Source organism: Cynoglossus semilaevis, chromosome 14, assembly GCF_000523025.1.
Source record: "Cynoglossus semilaevis isolate Cse_v1.0 chromosome 14, Cse_v1.0, whole genome shotgun sequence".
NCBI lineage: Eukaryota > Metazoa > Chordata > Actinopteri > Pleuronectiformes > Cynoglossidae > Cynoglossus > Cynoglossus semilaevis.
Window position 1 is genome coordinate 24,793,436 of NC_024320.1, and position 17,986 is coordinate 24,811,421.

The 17,986-nt window shown below is 38.5% G+C and overlaps 4 protein-coding genes across 9 annotated transcripts in view; 1 reads left to right on the forward strand and 3 right to left on the reverse strand.

The window, feature by feature from the left end:
* The window catches only part of dhx29 (DEAH (Asp-Glu-Ala-His) box polypeptide 29), an 8,860-nt gene extending 4,578 nt beyond the window's left edge, over positions 1-4,282 (forward strand). The window contains exons 15-27 of the mRNA XM_008326037.3: positions 1-140; positions 265-409; positions 492-612; positions 726-810; positions 1,123-1,211; positions 1,338-1,466; positions 1,547-1,622; positions 1,710-1,934; positions 2,023-2,159; positions 2,358-2,742; positions 2,819-2,950; positions 3,132-3,228; positions 3,407-4,282. Coding sequence (XP_008324259.1) covers positions 1-140; positions 265-409; positions 492-612; positions 726-810; positions 1,123-1,211; positions 1,338-1,466; positions 1,547-1,622; positions 1,710-1,934; positions 2,023-2,159; positions 2,358-2,742; positions 2,819-2,950; positions 3,132-3,228; positions 3,407-3,462 — 1,817 coding nt within the window. The 3' untranslated portion in view covers positions 3,463-4,282. The remainder of the gene's footprint in view (positions 141-264; positions 410-491; positions 613-725; positions 811-1,122; positions 1,212-1,337; positions 1,467-1,546; positions 1,623-1,709; positions 1,935-2,022; positions 2,160-2,357; positions 2,743-2,818; positions 2,951-3,131; positions 3,229-3,406) is intronic.
* Positions 4,283-4,379: 97 nt separating this feature from the next.
* Positions 4,380-10,353, reverse strand: pstpip2 (proline-serine-threonine phosphatase interacting protein 2). Of its 3 annotated transcripts, XM_025062209.1 has the most exons (15): positions 10,246-10,273; positions 10,107-10,150; positions 9,282-9,359; positions 8,515-8,589; positions 8,029-8,063; positions 7,796-7,902; positions 7,654-7,716; positions 7,182-7,280; positions 6,727-6,772; positions 6,515-6,594; positions 6,347-6,445; positions 6,080-6,176; positions 5,300-5,381; positions 5,179-5,216; positions 4,380-4,566 (listed from the first exon to the last, which is right to left on the reverse strand). In XM_025062209.1, exons 3-15 carry the CDS (start codon positions 9,326-9,328, stop codon positions 4,511-4,513), a joined length of 924 nt encoding a protein of 307 aa, XP_024917977.1. In that variant the 5' UTR covers positions 9,329-9,359; positions 10,107-10,150; positions 10,246-10,273; the 3' UTR covers positions 4,380-4,510. The 3 variants fall into 3 exon arrangements, with proteins under 3 accessions (XP_024917977.1, XP_008324258.1, XP_016894398.1); XM_008326036.3 differs by lacking the exon at positions 10,107-10,150 and having other exon boundaries at positions 9,259-9,359; positions 10,246-10,353; XM_017038909.2 differs by lacking the exon at positions 10,107-10,150 and having other exon boundaries at positions 10,246-10,351.
* An 854-nt stretch (positions 10,354-11,207) lies between these two features.
* On the reverse strand, positions 11,208-16,700 carry sdad1 (SDA1 domain containing 1). The gene is made up of 22 exons (XM_008326039.3): positions 16,492-16,700; positions 16,297-16,401; positions 15,892-15,990; positions 15,670-15,780; positions 15,284-15,355; positions 15,085-15,185; positions 14,932-14,989; positions 14,770-14,844; positions 14,189-14,290; positions 14,022-14,091; positions 13,838-13,941; positions 13,642-13,699; positions 13,480-13,538; positions 13,312-13,388; positions 12,999-13,096; positions 12,819-12,895; positions 12,581-12,710; positions 12,391-12,482; positions 12,118-12,308; positions 11,945-12,029; positions 11,568-11,729; positions 11,208-11,437 (listed from the first exon to the last, which is right to left on the reverse strand). Exons 1-22 carry the CDS (start codon positions 16,579-16,581, stop codon positions 11,390-11,392), a joined length of 2,064 nt encoding a protein of 687 aa, XP_008324261.1. The 5' UTR covers positions 16,582-16,700; the 3' UTR covers positions 11,208-11,389.
* A 648-nt stretch (positions 16,701-17,348) lies between these two features.
* ptpn13 (protein tyrosine phosphatase non-receptor type 13) overlaps positions 17,349-17,986 on the reverse strand; it is a 41,826-nt gene continuing 41,188 nt past the window's right edge. For all 4 annotated transcript variants that reach the window (XM_017038882.2, XM_008326042.3, XM_008326041.3 and 1 more), the window contains one exon: positions 17,349-17,970. In XM_017038882.2, coding sequence (XP_016894371.1) covers positions 17,893-17,970 — 78 coding nt within the window. In that variant the 3' untranslated portion in view covers positions 17,349-17,892. The remainder of the gene's footprint in view (positions 17,971-17,986) is intronic.

Here is a 17,986-nt window from a genome sequence, read left to right on the forward strand (position 1 = left end):
TGTTTCACCTAGAGGACATAGTGGAGCAGACAGGCTACGTCCTGGAGAAGGACTCAGAGTATAGCCAGAAGATTTTAGAAGAAGAGGAAGAAGTCAGCGTCTCCATCACACAAAAGGGTGGCAAAACATTACAACACCAGGTACAGTAGCCACGATTTTTATTCTTTCAGGAACAATTTTTCTATTATTATTTTACTGTTATAAATGTGTGTGTGTGGGTGTGTGTGTGTGTGTGTGTCAACCTGTGTGCTGTTGCGTTTTAAGGAGGTGATAGTGAGAGACCCCTCCTCCGGCTGGGACCTGGGTCCTGACCTCGACCACTTCAGTAGCAGAACCAGACAGGTGCTACAGTACATGAACCCCAATAAGATCAACATGGACTTGTTGGTTGATCTCTTGGACTACCTCGGTAACCACATCATCACAGTATATAAATATGTTGTTGTGGGTTTTTTTTCCTCTAACTACTGTCTGCTGTTGTGTCTCTGTAGACAAGTCGCCACAGTTTGCAGCTTTGGATGGAGCTGTCCTGGTGTTCCTTCCAGGTCTGGCTCATATCCAGCAGCTGCATGACCTGCTGGTGTCAGACAAGAGGTTCAGGGACAAAAACAGGTGTGGACACAAACACATACGGTCAACCCTGTCTACAACCCTGTTTTGAATTGTATTTTAGAGTTTACATCTTACTGTGAGGGGGTTTGACCTTTTCTCTCTTTCTCTCAAAGGTACAAGATTGTAGCGCTCCACTCAACACTTTCATCCAAGGATCAGGCAGCTGCCTTTACAGTGCCTCCTCCTGGCGTAAGAAAGGTATGACAATTAATACATTGTTAGTGATTTAAAATTAGCAAATAGCAGTGTTTGATAGTGTTTGATACTGGCACATATCTATCATCTCCGCTTTCTCGAGTCATCATCCTAATTTAAATATTGTTCATTTTTATGTTTGAATTTCCAACGTATGAACGACTGTGACGTCACTGTCTGTGACTCTGTGACTGTACAGTGTTTGATACTGGCACATATCTATCACAACCCCGTACCATCACGGAGAAAGAACACGATAGAAGCGAGCAAAATAAACAAATGTATTCATTCATTTTCGTCTTTTTTTTTTTTAAGATCGTGCTGTCAACTAATATCGCTGAGACCGGTGTGACTATTCCTGATGTTGTGTTTGTCATCGACACTGGAAAGACCAAAGAAAACAAGTAAGAGCTCATTAACAAGATGAGGAGATATCCTAGCATAACTCACATTTAACCTCCATCAGTGTTTCATGAAATTTTGTTCTATTGGGAACAGAAGCCTTGACTTGGTTAAATTTTTTTGTTCAGGTACCATGAGAGCAGCCAAATGAGTTCCCTGGTGGAAACTTTTGTATCAAAGGCCAGCGCCCTCCAGAGGCAAGGCAGAGCAGGGCGCGTCCGCAACGGCTTCTGCTTCAGACTTTACCCAAAATACAGGTATGGAGTTGACCATCCATTCAAATATAAACAGTTACAGTTTTCTTTCATCTGATGTGATGCTCAACCTGTGGCCCCAGGTTTGCTGCCTTCATGGATTACTCTATACCAGAGATACTACGGGTTCCTCTGGAAGAGCTCTGCCTTCATATTATGGTCTGTAAACAGTACCTAATGATATTCAGATTGTTATAAAAAAAAAACTTCTTCCTCACCAGCCTCCATTTTCTCCCCCCGTGTTAGAAATGTCAGTATGGTTCTCCGGAGGACTTCCTGAGCCGGGCCCTTGATCCTCCTCTGTCTCAGTCGGTCAGTAATGCCGTCAACCTGCTGAGAAAGATCGGTGCCTGTGAACTGTCCAGTCATCTCCTCACCCCTCTGGGTCACCACCTGGCCAGTCTCCCTGTCAACGTGAAGATCGGCAAAATGCTGATTTATGGAGCCATCCTCGGCTGCCTGGAGCCTATCGTAATATCTCACTACCTCATTTTTTAAAAGTTTTTGTCTTTACTATAATATTAGGTGGAGATGAATAAAAATCAGTGTTTACTCACAGGCCACGATTGCAGCAGCCATCACTGAGAAGTCTCCCTTCTACACACCGATGAATCGGAAAGATGAAGCCAACCTGGCCAAATCTGGACTGGCATTGGCCAACTCTGACCACCTGACCATTTATAATGCCTATTTGGGGTAAGGCTGAAGTAGAAGAACTTTAAAGGATGATTTCATGTTTAAATGAAACGGTAAAGTAATGACAAGGTCTCAGTGACTCAGTGAGAAATGAATCAAACAAAACTTCAATTCAGGAAAATTCCAGTTTAACAGTTGTTTCAATTTATAAAAGTAGATTTTTTTTTTCCAGTTCTTCTTGTCGTTCTCTCGCTATAGGTGGAAGAACTCACGGACCTGGACTTATCTTACCACTGATACTTGGCCTTTACTCCTGATCTCAATGCCTTGCATTCGTCTCATCCAGGATGTGAAGCATGAGCTGATGAAGATGATGGAGCAGACAGGTTTCTGTTCGTCTCGCTCCTCCTTTCGCTCCAAGCTGCAGACCACGGCATTGTCCAAGCAGCAGATCAGCGTCCTGAACGCAGCACTGACAGCTGGACTCTACGACAGCGTGGCTCGGGTCTTGTACACGCCGTCGGTGGACGTGCTGGAGCGTCTTGTCTGCACCGTGGAGACGCCACAAGGCAAAGCTCAGGTCCATCCTTCGTCTGTGAACCGTAACCTGCAGACCCACGGCTGGCTGCTCTACCAGGAGAAGGTACTTATCAAGAGTATGTCTCTGATTGGTGTTTGTCGTTAAGGTCAGATTATTCTTAATTCCTGCTTCTCCTCAGGTCAAATATACAAAGATCTACCTGCGAGACACCACCCTCATATCTCCTTTTCCTATGCTGCTGTTCGGAGGTGACATCGATATTCAGCACAGAGAGAGGCTCATCACTCTGGATGGATGGATGCACTTTCAGGTCAGATGTCAACCCGACATTTCAAACAGAATCTCAGTCTGTCGAGTTCAGAAACACAGCTCACGTCGTTATTCGACAGAAAAGTTATATTTTTGACTTTTCCAGGCTGAGCTCGGGGACTAGATATGAGATGAAAACTTATTATATTTGTTGTATTTTTGATGTTTATTTCCACATAAAGGCTCCTGTGAGGATTGGTGTCATCTTCAAACATCTGAGGAAGCTGATGGACACTCTGCTTCAGAAGAAGCTGGAGAATCCAAGGATGGATCTGGAAGGTAAATCCAACATTAAAGATGTTTTCTGTTGCTTTAGGTCTAGATAAACACCACCATTAATATTTACATACAAACACAAACATCAATGTAAAAAGACCATACATGCATATTGCATTTTGCTTCTGAGAAATTAAATTTTTTTTTGTGAAATATTCTAATCCAGTGTCTTTTGACTCAGGTGAAAGTACCATCCAGCTGATCCTGGATCTGATTAGATCAGAGTACGCAATGTGATATAGTGGACCAACAGAAGGAACATTTGCCATTGAAAGAACCTGCAAAGAAAATCAGGACTTTGTTATACAACATCAAAAGACAATGTTCAGACTGTTCAGATGTTTCTGGAAACTATGGACTATTAAGTGTATTAAATACATTTAAAAAACCCGTCAAATGTCCTAAAGTATGGGCACTAGGCTGCAGCCCACACTGACGCTGTACATCACAACAGTTGGAGAGAGACGTTGTGGGTTTGATTGTTCATGTGTCTCCAGCGACCTCTTGTGGTCACATCTCTCTTTCATACTGTACAGGAGAAATATACTGTTTTTAACAAGTCTGACGTTGCTGATGTGCCTGCTATCTACCCAAGTGTATTGTCACGAGTGACCGGAAGAGCCACGTGATCAGGATGTATCTAACACTAGTCAGATTGTGTACCACATTAAAAAACATTTTAAAAGTAAAACATTTTTAGCGTTTGTTTTTTTTTTATCTGAAATGGAAAAGAAAAAAACTTCACTCTGAAACACGGTCAGCTGCCTTAGACACTGTTCATACTGAAACACTAGGTTAGTCTTGTGAGATGTCATTTTGCTTGTTTATTTCATCTATTTTTCTTTTTTTTTTAAAGATCTTTTACAAACATGAACTACCAAATCAGACCACTGCAAAAGTGTGACAGTCGTCCCCCAAAAAACATTTCTTCTGTGAAAAGGTGTAAAGTCAGAGAGGAGCTGACAATGAAAAGACTCCAGAACAAAATGCCTCTGTTTTTATCCCCAACCATTAAATTAAGAGGTAAGAAAGTCAATTTAATCAAAGTTGTTTAAAAACCAAATTGAAAAAATGAAATCATAAAATACATACATGTCAAAAGTACTGCAATGTTACAGTGAAACTTTCAGAATGGAATGAACTTTTTTTTTCAAAATTATGTACACAGCATATGTATAGATGTAGTAATGACACTCATTTCACCCTGTTATTACACAGGAAACAAAGGAGAGACTGATTGAGTTGCACGTGACCTCCAGGTACAGCGTCAATCATTGTGTGTGTGTTAGTAATGAATAACACTGTAGCAGTCATCCTTCACCACAGAGTATATTGTATCATCTGTGAACCAAAGCAGAGATTGGACACATGAAGGGTTAACAGGCCGAGCACATATAGAGTATGTAGGAACTTAGATGGTGCTAATGGAACCAGCCTTCGAACCAAACATGAAATAACAATTCCATAATTTTCACTAATGTGACAAAGACAAGTGGAAGGAGTTCTACAACAAAATGAAGAAATATGTATATATGTGAACAAAACAGAGGTATTTCTCTACACTTTCTCCATTAAAGTCTTCTACAGATGGTGTTTCCATCAGAAAATGTCTTCTGTTGGTCACACCACCCTGTCTGAAGACTGAAATAATGTCCTATTTAAATGTACTTTCATTCTTTGGAAAATAAGAACAATTAATTAAAACGAAAAACTAATGAAAATCTGGCACAATGCTGTCACCAGGTTTCTAAATTTGTCTAGAAAAATGGTTGAAAAAACCTGATGAAGATAAACACAACTCAACACTTGAGAAACGTAATATTAACACTTCTCCTGAGGGACGTGTCGCAACATGTTTTAGTTCAGTAAACCAGACAACATCAGATATTATAACACCAGTCTTCGAACTTTTCGACTCATGAGTACAGTTTGTAAACAAATGAAAGAACATACCCTCTGTGTTCTGTAATGGATCAGGTAACTGGCCCCTTCTACAAAGTCAAACACAGACTCAGTGAGGACGGTGAATGGACGTAATGACAATCAGACGAGTGGACAGTTTCTCTGGGTTTACCTGCTTGGTAGAGGCACTGGATAATGTGATGGTCCAGCTGAAGAAGACTGACCGCTGTAGAAGTTCTCATACAAGACTGGAGCTGTCAGGAAACAGTACATGTAATTCACTTCCTGTACTGGATTTACCACAGAGCATGGACTGTCAGGGAATTCTACCCTGTCTTCACCAGGCTCACATGACAATACTTAACAGGAAGGAGCCATGTGGTTTGACTGGGACAACAGTACAACAGTAAACAACCTTTCCAACAGCACCCCCTTTGGTCACTTCAAAACTGAACACATTCATTTCTGTGTTCCCACAGGGAACAATGAAATACAATTACAAATCAGTGGTTTTTCCCCCACTGTGGCACAGTCAAATGGAACTGGAAAAAAACAGTAAACAAAATAATATTCTAAAGCAAGGACCTAAAGTTAATAGCTAAACTTAGCAGCACCCAGATAGATAGCAGTGGACTTGGATGCAACACAAAGAACACCACAGAAAAACACACAGACATATGTACAATGGCAACAGATTATGAACAATATGAGAACAATACAAGAAATTCTGCACAAAACAAAACTCAGTCAACAACAAAACTGAGTCCTGGTTCATCTGTCAACAACAAAAACAAAAAAACAACCAATGCCTCCACTGTGGTTCCAAAAATACTCCAAACAACTGGAAACTAGACTAAATAACTTTTAAATTTTAAGTCATATTTTTTCCAAGCAGACTGAAACAGACACACACATACATGCAGGAGAGGAGCTGAAGTTGCCGCAGTCGTACCTGGTGGTTTCTCTGCAGTCCACCTCAGGTTTATAAAGTGTACAATGTCTTGCTGGACGTCACACTGTTCCAGAGACTTTCTCACTTCCTCATACAGCTACAGTGTCCACATGCATGGCCAGAGACACAGAGGAAACAAAAGCCAAATAATGACCTGAAAGATGCTGCACAGTTGCTTTGACACAGTTTCATGACATTTCATCATGAACAATTAAAAAAAAAAAAAACAACTTCTGCTTCCGACATTGATTTGAGCATGAACGTTACCTCGTCGCTGGTCACACACTGCTGGGAGAGTTGGTTCAAGTGAGTCCATATGGAGTTTCTCAGGAAGTTGATGCGTTCAATTGATTGACTTTCAAAAGCCTGTGTTGGAAAACATGCTGATCACATGACAAGAACTGAGGTCAGTTTATGTTAAAGTTGAAGTCTTACCTCACAGGCCTTGATGTGTTCCTTCAGCCAATCATCTCTAACCCTGCCAAGTGTGGTCACAGTATGCTGGTATAATCTGTCTGTCAATGAGACAGACGTTGTCATGGCAACGACAACAAGGACGACAAGTTATAATGATAATATAATTATAATGATAATAATGGTTGTTGTTTTTGATCCCATGCATGTTCAGTCCATGGTGTCTGACTCACCTGCTTCGTCTGCGTGCAGTTTCGCTTGCTGTGCTTTAGCGTTGAGCTGTGGGCGATTAGAAAGAAAAAGCAAATGTTGGTTCTTTACAAACACAACTCATCCTGTGGATTTTTAAATACTTATGCTCATAAACAGAGGCGGAGAGGAAGTTTAACACACTTCCTTTTTAAAGGACGCCTACAAAATAAAAGTAGAGGACAAAAGTTTGTCAAAAAATTTTTTTTTTTTTAAATTACAAATTCAAAATAAAAGTAGAGGACAACTTTGTCAAAAAATTATTTTAAATTACAAATTTATATTTTTTTGATAAAATAAAGGATTTTTAATTAAGTTCTCCTTAAGTCTTACAGCCATCTTTAATTTTTTTTTTTTTTTTATCTTTGAGTATGCAGCAATTTTCCAAAACCATATACACTAACTAGGTCACAACTGGTATTGACTGAGACACCAGAACCTTGTCCGTATGCCTGGTGTTGTTTGTGTTGGTGTTTCTGTTCACGTTCTGATCCGCTTCTTCTTTATCTCTGCACCTCTGCTCATACGTCTTCTTTGACTGTGGACAATGGCAGAGTAGTCAGTGTCAGTGTTAGAGTCATTGTTACCGGGCAGATTCTACAGTAGTGGCACACTTCTTCATTGGTACCACTTGTTGACACAGTCTAATCTGGTCTTCATTTGAATAAAAGCTGCACATGAACTTCTCCTTTCTGTCTGTGATTTCCATAGCGTTCAAAGGTAGCATGCTAGCGTGCTTCACTTCCCTGGCTGGTCAGCACAACTTCCCCCATCGAAGAGGAAGATTTTCACAACTGAAACTTTACTGACTCAGATTGAAAAACTGCCATTCTGCACAACATCAAGTCTGATTGAATGGCTACTTCTATGATATTTTTGAGTGCATTTCTTTGACAGAAAGTATTCTTTACATCCATTGTCTTTTTGAACTGTGAGGCCTTCTGTTTGTGCAGCGCGTCCATTTGTTGTTCAATCTGAAACGACACGTTCAGGCCAGGTTATTTATATTTAACATGTCTCGTCTGTGCATCGATGTGCCGGCTGGTCGCTCACCCTTTTTCTGACTTCTCTCTGCTTTTCTCTGAATTCTTCAAGTTTCTTTGCTTCCTCTCTCATGCTCTGTGCCAGCTGTAGGTGTGACAAACCCACACGTTCAGTGTCTGCACAAGAAGAAATGTGGTTAACAATCAGTTTCACATTACCGATGGAAACCACTAAATAAATACATAAACAAGTAGATCATCTCTGTTGAAAGCTCTGTTGTAATTTAGTGTTAGGCAACTCACGCAGTTTGAAGACATCCAGGGATCTTTTCAGTGTGCTGTAAGAACAGAAGAATTAGTTGTGAAAACATTTCTGCACCATTTGGATCTTTTTTGGACACTGTCCAAAAAAGATAAATAAAAATAAAAATGAACATCTTATTATAATGGCAACTAACTAAGTAATAACAATAAGACCTACAAATGGCCACTTCTATCAACTCATTATTTCAATAATAAAAATATGTTTAAAATATTTAAATAAACATAACTCTGAAAATGTGAAAATGTAAAGGAGTTTACAACCAGTGAAATGACTTTTCACATCCATTCAGGACAGTAAAGACTGCAGATTAATTATGTCGTTGTGAAGAAGAAGAATAAACCGTGAATCGACTGCCAGCTAGTTGCAAGTTGATATTATTACCATTTCCTGTTTGGTCACCACTCGTCTTCACACCAACAGTTTTATAACCTTTAATGGTCTGAACCAACGTAGCGACTGCTTACTTCATTTCATTGTGTCCACACACTTTTTTGGACAAACCCAGGAGATCTTTTGCGTACTTCTCTTCAATCGATGCCCTGAAATGGACAACAAGAAGAACAGTGGGTCCAGTGCAGGGGTCACCAACGTGGTACAATGACCATGGTTAGAAGAGTGTCTACAATTGTATGTCTTAGATACTATTGTTATAACATTGTTCAGGAAGTCTGTATCAAACAAATAGCTCTTCGTGTTCATCAAGTGACCATGAAGAAGCTCTCGGTTTCAAAAAGGTTTGGGGACCTCTGGTCTAGTGTATATTTGTACAGTATGTGGCTGATGGTGAATAATCTGAACGTTAATGGTGCATGCTCGAGTGCGGATGCACACGTTTTGCCTAACTGTTCTCCACCCTGCATTGTTATGATGAAAACTCCTGATACTGAGCTGTCGACACAGTTTGTCTGAAACCTGCCATCAACATGACAATCCATTAAAAAAAAGGTACATAATCACCAGGGGGGTTATGAAAAAAAAAAAAGAAATTAAAAAAATACGAGTACAAAATAATTTGACATGTATTCAGTACTTTTAGAAGGGATGACTTTAACCAACCTATCAAGACGACATTCACAACAACGCTTTCTTTTTCTGTTTTTCTAACCGCCACGGTACCCAATACCCTACGTCTTTATGTGAGACAATATGTAAATTCTTCATATCCAAATATTTTACACACACCACATTTAAATATATCTCGCAATAACCTGGCTTTAATGAAATCCTCCACCTCTTTGCACGTCCTCTTGCCGTCGTTAAGATACAGAATAATGACATCGTAGCCACCGGTGCTGGTCAGGTCCGGATTCTGTCAATGACATGGAAACATAGACAACTGTAAAACATCAAACTACACCCAGTTACTGAAATAGATACTACTAAACTAACATTTTTTGTCAAGGTGACAAAATCTTTTAGTAAAATCAGATTTTTTTTTCCAATTACCTCCAAATAAACAGACATGAATTTAGATACAAAACCTTTAAATGTATGAAAAAATAAAAATAAATAAATAAAATATGTGGTTTGGTAATTCAGACACTGATATTCACCGATTAAATCTAAAACACTAAGTGTCTAGTGTTTTGTAACTGAAATAAGAGGATTTCAGGGGGAGTTTAAATTGATGTTTTCACCTGCACATCTCCATAATTAAGAGACGTTTCAGAGGCCGACAACCTGTAATCAATTTAACCATGTGACTATTAAAACTTTCTCCTTCTTCTTCTTTCCAACTTACACAAACTCTAGGCTGTTACGCCGTGTTTTATGGAGCATGTTAGTCAAATTATTCAAACTTATTTTATATTATGTTTTCATTGGATATACTTAAACAATGAGGTGGTACATTGGCTCCATTTTACGATACAGAGCTAACAGAATAATAACGTAACACAAATGTTACGTCTGAATTTGAAAACAAACATTCCTGTGTAAAATGATTTCGTGGTAACTATAAAAAAATAATTAAAACATTCGATAATTAATTCAAACCATACTGGTGTAACCGTGTGAATTTTCCTTTTTAAAAAAAGTTAAAAACTTTTAAACGTACCTTGTGTGAAGCTTAATAAAGCAGCGCCTCTACGGTTTCCAAAACTATTTAAATACAATACGAAGTGGTTGGGGGGAATATGTACCTTTTTTAACTTTAAACACGAACGAATGAACAAAAATAAAAAATAAAGACTCACCCAGAAAAAATCCCTAAAATGTTGACTTTTCATGACAGCGCTGGGAGCGTCCTCAGCTCTGACTCACGCTGCGCGGCAGTTCGTCTCTTTAAATGAGGACTTATAAGCAGTAGGTGCAGAAGAATTGTGGGTAATGTAGTTTAGATCGTCCGCGGGCATGGCATACTCCCAGCTAGTTGTGTTAGCACGTTTCTTTCGTTTTGGGTAACATTTAGCTATTTCCGGACTACGGCCAAAAGCTAAAAGTTTGATTTTGGTTTATGCTAAGTTGTTTTAGCAACCGTTAGCTGTTAAACCCCTACTTTTGGACAAACAGTTCACAATTTCACGTGTTGGTTATATCCTGCAACCAGCCACTATCAATATTATTGTTTTTCTTTTTTTTTAAACTAGACTTAATCCTGTGTACAAAAGCTTATCTGGGTCTTTTTTAAAATTAAAAACCTCTCCACAAAATTAGTACTAGTTCTACTGTGCTTTCTCTACTGCATTCAATCTCATTTATAAACAAATATAAACACTTCCTGGTTTGAGCAACTGTCATTTTCTGCTACTGTAGTCACAGCAATAACTTTTTAAATTTTGACATTTAATTTCCAGTCCCTCTTCTGCTTCTCCTGGAAATGTACAGTATTTTTTTCTATAAACACTACGGCTGGTTCTGCATTACACCCTGGGACATATTTGAATCAGCTTCTCTTATTTTATTTTTTTTTTGCCATTTCTTTGAAGTAGTCAAAATCATTTTTTATGTCACCACATGTAATAAGTTAATGCCGTGTGACTTGCAAATATTTTACATTTTGAACAAGAATATGAAAATATCAAGAACAATGTGACCAATGGCAAATATTTATACAGAATATTTTTACATATGGAAAACAGGGAGGTGAGAGGAGCTGGTGGAGAAGGAGGAGGAGGAGCACTGGTCGATACATGGCAACAGAAATACATACATGTAGTTTTGAGTGATTTCAAAACATACCCTTTTTCCATGAGGATTTATTTTAAAACATTGTAAATCATCCACTGAAAATAATACAATATTTGCTCACAATGTTGATAGACCATAACAGTAAATAGTTGACATGGTCAAAGGTCAGATTCAAAGGCCATGTGATGGCCGGCTTCATCTCCACGTCCCCTACTTGTAATGCTTCTTCTTTTTTAGAAGCGCATCTCGTAGAGCAAGCTGAAAAACAAAGGAAGCATGACTGATTTGACATAAAAAAAACAAAGCATTCTTCCTCATACTTCATGCAGATCGAGTTGAGTCGAATCTAGTAGTTCATTGTTTTGTTTTTTTTAAATAAGCCAGTTACCTGTTTCTCTCTGAAGGAGCGTTTTCCTTTGGTCCTCACGTTCTGACTGTGTCTCATCATCATGAAGTTCTTTGTCCTCCTTTTCTCCTTGTTACTGGTGCTGGCGTGTGGGTTCATCTTTAACCGCTTCCTCACAAACTCTTTTCGGTCGGTCCTTCCGGCCTAGAACATTAAAGAGAGAGATCCACGGTCTGTTTAATGTCTTCTTTCTACATTTTCAGTCTTTAGTCAACACCTAAAGAGTAAATATCTTATTTGTATCTTTACTTTAATAAACAAGAATCCCATAAATGTAGTTCCACTGACACTGGTCCTAGAAATGCCTGAAAATGATTGTTGGTAAATAATGAGTAAAAATGTCTTTAAAGAGTTTTTACCATAGCTGTTGCCAGACGGGTTTCTTTATCCGACTTTGGTTTTTTATGCAGTTTCTCAATATTTCTCAAGCTCAGCAGCTCTCCTCTGCAAGAGAAATGGAAGAAAACATGTTTTTTTGTAATTACATCATTATTTCATATGATTTGTGAACACAAAAAAAATTTCTTCTGACCTGCTCTCCTGCTCATCATCACTGTCGACCATTGGCCTCTTCTGGCCTTTCCCTGGCGCGGCGTGGACCTCTTTCGCCATCTGAGCCAGACGGATTTTCTTAAATTCATCCTGTGTCAGGAATCTGCTGCCGCTGACGGCCGCTGCCTTGGCTTTCCTCTCATCCTCAGGTATGCTCTGAAGCTTCTCCGCCTGAAGCACCACAGAAAATATTTTAAATGTCCAAACGTCACACATATAAAATGCTGCAATTTATATGCAACTTCTCTCTAACCACTTCTCCTGTGTCTTCATCAGATGAATGGTGAACATCCACCCAGTCTCCGTCCTCGTCATCGTCACTCATACTCGCACTCTCCCAGCCATCTGTTGTACAGATAAAAATAAATATTCAGTAGCTAAAATTTTCATATTAACCCAGCAGATACAAGTAGAAACAAGTTAAATTAAAAGGAGGGACTGACCATCATCTTCTTCTCCTTCTTTTTTCTCCTCCTCCACCTCCAGCACTTCAGCTCCAGGGATGTAGTCTTTAGCTTCAAGTTCTCCATAATCTTTGATTTTAGCTTCGGTCGATGCTTCTGTTGGTCTCCCCTGGACACCGTCAAACACAGGGGTCAAAGGTTACGACTAAGTCTTAGCATCTGAAACCTGCATAAAAAACACTTTTTCATATCAGACTAGAATATTTGGCGAGCTCACCCTGTCCTTCTTGATCAGCATCTTTGGATTTAGGTTCCTGAACAGCTGGATCAGCCCCCGCGCAGACATCATCACATCTGAGACGGAGACCACACGTCAAATAACAAACGTCTCGTCTTAAGTCTTAGAGCAAAGTCACCTGTGACTCGATGCATTCTGAAAGTGGAACTCAGAACTCACTCTTGTCCTTGTGGGTCTTGTACTGAGCCAGGTCCTGCAGCAGGTCTTCATTGATGGCGAGAGGACAACGAGCTGCCACCTCTTTAATGGCATTGATGCTGAAGAACAGAGAGAACAACAACAACAACAACAAAGGAGATTATTTGTTACTTTTTCTTTATTTTATTTTTCACACTGTCCATAAAAATGTTTCATCTAAGAGGTTTGCTCTAAGGTTTGCTCTAAGGTCTCTTCAGATCATATGAAGGAACTTATAACTGTTACTGACATTGAACATCAGTGCATCTTCAACTGTAAACACAAATGTACTCACCCTACTGTCATGACCTCCCCAGAGTTTCTGTCCGTCACAAAGTTATTCGCAATGGTCATGATGACGGGTTCAATGACCTGTAAAAGACGGACGTAGCAGGAGTTTAGATGTGTTCAGGTGAAACTTGTTGTGAGTAAACAACAATGTGAATATTTGTGATTTTTCTACCTCAGGTGGGACGAGCTGATGTGAGCTCTGAGCAGCACACAGGAGAATCTTTGTCACCTCTGTGAAAGACAACAAATGGTTTATGGACAAGTCACCAGCACCGGTCAAAGCTCAGTGTATTTTCTCTCTACATTTTATTAAGTAACTACTTATTTAATTCACCTCTCTGGTGGGGCTGTAGAAACCTCTGGATGAAGGGGTAAAAATTGAACAGGAAAAGCTGTGGAAAGGCAGAAGACATGGTGTTTGAACAACATATGTACATATAACTTCAGGAATTATTATAGTAATTTGTATTGAAATATATATATATATAATATATAATACTTGAACGTGTTGTATTATGTAGACTACTGACCTCATGGATTCCAACGAGTCGAGAAATGAGCTCCATCATCATGATCTTCACCTCGAAGCGCTCTTTAGAGTCTTCCAACTGTTTTAAAAGTTTCTCTGAAAATTCTGTCAAAGAAAACAACACCGGGTCATGATGGAGGTGGGGAAAAGATGTTGGTTAAATTCTCTGGACAGACGAGTCAAACCTTGTGGATCATGAATTAGATGGATGGCTGAAAAGTTGAACACCTCTACCTTCTTCTTTTTCTTGTGTTTCTGCCATGACAGAACATTGGTGTTAAAACAAATGAATAATTATCAGATAAGAAATTATTAAATTTGACAAAAAAACTGCCTGTGCAGGCTGTTCTACCGTGAGAACTTTCATTGCTTTTTCCAACTTCTTCTTATTTTTTGAGGTTTTTTTGCCTGTGGAGTATTTCAGCATCAGGTCTCTGGCTGACGTTCCCTCTGTCTGGGCAAAACAAAACACAAGATCTCAGAAAACCAAGATGGCGGAATGTGTACCTTTATGCAGCAGCTCAACCCTCAGGTAGAAATAGAACAAAATGCTAATGTGTCAGTAAATTAGCCCATCGTCAGTTAGAAAACATATAATGTCATAGTTTTGTGTCGTCTTAGAAAGTAACGTTGTTGACTTTAACGAAAAATACAAGTCGACGGAATTAACAATGCTTTTAACACTAGGCTCTTTGTAATAATAAAAAAGTAGTTTCCCATCAGATACAGGTAGAGAACATGGGTGCCCTCTAGTGGTAAATAGAATTATTTAAATTTAAACACTTTTTTCACAATACCTTTTACATTTATATCAGAATTTTGTAATCATGCAGTATTCATCTCTGAAAAATACAACTGCTGTTTTTCAGCCCGTAGTTAAATCATAACCGTTTGTCCCAACTGTGGTGAAACAACTGTATCTGTGTTTCTTACTTCTGATTCTGAATCACTGTCTTTCTTTTCATCATCGTCTTTGCCAAGGAAGAATTGAAGTCCTGCAACAAGGATCTAAAGAAAAACACAATAAACAAGGTGTCAATGCAGTGGTAAGTATAGTTTGCACTTGGATAATATGGAAATGATAAAAAATAATACCTTTGTCACTTTGGAGAAGCAGGCTGTTGTGATGACATTAACAGTTTTTGCATCATTCCTGGGATATGAAAACAAACAAGACATCAGATTAAACATAAAAAAATAAAAGGCTTGATCACTCTGACTCTGGTGAGTGTGAACCCTGATGCTCACCATATGTTTCTTTTGTATAGTTCCACCATCACGTCTAAGGAGATCTTTGCAGCAGTAGGATTACTGTCTCTCAGCATGGTGTACATGAAGTTTTGTAAAGTCTAAAACAAGGAAAATATCACAGTCAGTGAGAAGGTGCTGACAGTTTGAGCTACTACATAGACCAAACATTGCAAAATGTAAGCAAGTGGATACTTACTGTGTTCACTTTGTTGTTTTTGTGCTTGGCATTTATGTTCTTGATATCAGCAACGATATGTGTGAACAATGTCTGTAGACAGCAACAGGACAAGATGGGAACATTAAGCATGAACCAATATAATAAATATATACTAGTAATCACTAATGGTATATATTAAAAAAATTAACTAAGTATGGATCAAAGTAATTGAGCCAGTGAAGGACGACAACAATAAACTATTGGTTCACATCTCAAAAACAAGACAAATAGTCTTACAGAATTACCACTAATAATTAAACAAGTTGCTGTTATTTTGAACAGCAGAGAGAACGAGTTGCTGTTATTTTGAACAGCAGAGAGAAAACTAATTCTACTGATGCTGTGCAAGAACGTAGCCCTCTAACCTTTCTTAGTAGTTTGTCATGACATCGTAGCAGCTCAAAGAACAGCTCCAGGAGACCAGTCGGGGCGATGAGGTCTTTATTCCTCAACAGGATCAGCGCTTTGCAGAAGGTCTGACAAAAGCAGAAAACACAATAACATTTCAGTGCTGTTCTGGCTATTACCATTATTTCCCAGAAAAAAAACGTCCAAAACCATTGAACAACAGGAAGACGTAATGTTACCATTCTTAAGTCTGGCTCAAGAACTGTGTGGTTAGCCATTAGCAACTGGGACAGCTCTTGGGGGAAAGTGGAGAGATGCTGCAGGTAGCAGTGAGAGACCTGAGGGAATATAAAGGTCCATTAGCCTTTACTACACACGTATGTCCGAGTAGTTACATTATGTCACAAAATGACTACATTCTCAATACATCTATGGACAAAAAAATTTATGTGACAAAGACAAAATACATGACAAAACAGACGTTTAGTGAAATATGCACTGATTTGAAGTGAACTGAACTGAAGACGCTATTCAATAATTGTTGTTCAAACTTGACTCATATCGCATCCAAATACACCAAATAAACCAATATAAATTGGAAGCTAACGAAATTGGTTCACTAAAACAGGGTCTGAAGTAACCACCTGAGATACAAACATGACGAGGTCTGCCAGTTCCTTGTTGGGTTTGTTCGGCTGCAGTTTGAAGATGTGAACGTTGGACTGGTAATGTCGGTATTGCTGTAGAAACTGAGACAGACAAAAACAGTCGCGTTTTTCTTGTCATTGCAGCATCATCTGCACATTAACATCTTAGCACTGTTTTAGCTTTACACTCACCTCTTCTACGTACGACTGTGGGTCTCTTTTAATCAGATTCTGCAGCTGCGGCAGGTTGTTCGGCAGCTTGTTGTTTTGACGACCCGACATGATTTTAAATTATAACTTTAAGTTATCTAGTTTATAAAAAAAGAAATAATCGTCGGAATAATGTTTTCAGACAGTAAGCGTGGCAATGGTGTAGGCTGCCATTAGAAAGAACAACAGGAAACACAAAAGAACGTCATTTCCGTTTTAATTAAAGGGGACTTTCTTTACTTGTAGAAATGTTTACATTTTAAATGTCAGGTTAAACATCGTACCATTTGTTATTATTATAATAACTATTTATTGACTGACGAGTATTTTAAAATGTTACTTAAACTTTAATACTCACTGAAAATGCCGTTCTTTTACTAGCAGCGCCCTCAACAGGGGGCGCCATATCGAATGTTTATACACGTTCACATTAAACAAACTGAGGTTTTTGCTTACCTTTAGGTGTTAACGAAGAACCAGTCTTAAACAAATACTTTTTTTATCAATGAAAATGCTTACTATTTACTTATTACGCAATATTTTATTATATTGTGAACAAAGTATTACCACCACCTACCGTTTAAACATGTAAAAGACAAGCTATGTATATTTCCTGCTGCTACCTGAAATTTACAACCATTGTCGTGTTAGTATTTCTTTATTTTTTTTGGTAAATAAATAGGTATAAAGTAGGTGGAAACCAGACACGTCCCTCCTTTTTAATGTTTGTTGAGATTAAATGTCATAACGTGATTTTTTTTATAGCCTTAAAAAAGTCTAGGGTAGTAACAGGTGACATAATGATTTAATTTCTTTAAATAAAACATTCTACTACCAACTGTTTAAAATATATCCAGTTTAATTTTCAAGAGATGAATATGTACACTTTTAATATCATCATTTACCTCAGGCAGTGTGCAATTACTGTATAATAGATTTACAAAGCAAATACTGACATAGTATTCCTGTCGAGGCATGTTCCAGCATCAATATAAGATTTAAAATACACAAGTACAATTTTGTTCCACATAAAACTCAAGAACACCACTGTTATAATTATTTTAGAATGTCCAAGAATCTGGAAAAAAAACAAAAACAAAAAAAAAAGAAAAACATTTGTTCTCTTGTAAGTGATGACAGAAAGTACAATCAGCAGTTCTACTAGATGCACTGGAAGGGAGCAGCAGCCAGGGAAAGAAACGTTTCTAAACATAAAACATAAAAATATAGACTCTTGAAAAGTTTTACTCAGTGGAATGAATATTTAAAGGTATTTAATGTAAAAAAAGTAGTGTAATTTGGCAAGTTCTGCCTGTGTCAACTCTGCATTTGTGATTTGCTGTTGTAACAGTCACCCAGCCTCACAGTGAAGGCACCGATCTACTATCCTGAGATGTTTTCCTCTGCTTGAAGGCATCTGAGGACGTAGAGGATCACTTGATAGCAGAAAATATATTGATCCTGTGAAACAGAGGAA

Coding starts and splice junctions, on each gene's coding strand:
- sdad1 (XM_008326039.3), bottom strand. CDS start 16,581: ATGTCGGGTCGTCAAAACAACAAGCTGCCGAACAACCTGCCGCAGCTG. Junction 16,402..16,491: donor CACAGTCGTACGTAGAAGAG/GTGAGTGTAAAG, acceptor TGTCTGTCTCAG/TTTCTACAGCAATACCGACA. Junction 15,991..16,296: donor TCGTCATGTTTGTATCTCAG/GTGGTTACTTCA, acceptor ATATTCCCTCAG/GTCTCTCACTGCTACCTGCA.
- pstpip2 (XM_008326036.3), bottom strand. CDS start 10,278: ATGAAAAGTCAACATTTTAGGGATTTTTTCTGG. Junction 7,717..7,795: donor AGAGAGAAGTCAGAAAAAGG/GTGAGCGACCAG, acceptor GTGTCGTTTCAG/ATTGAACAACAAATGGACGC. Junction 4,567..5,178: donor TCCATTACAGAACACAGAGG/GTATGTTCTTTC, acceptor TTTGGTTCACAG/ATGATACAATATACTCTGTG.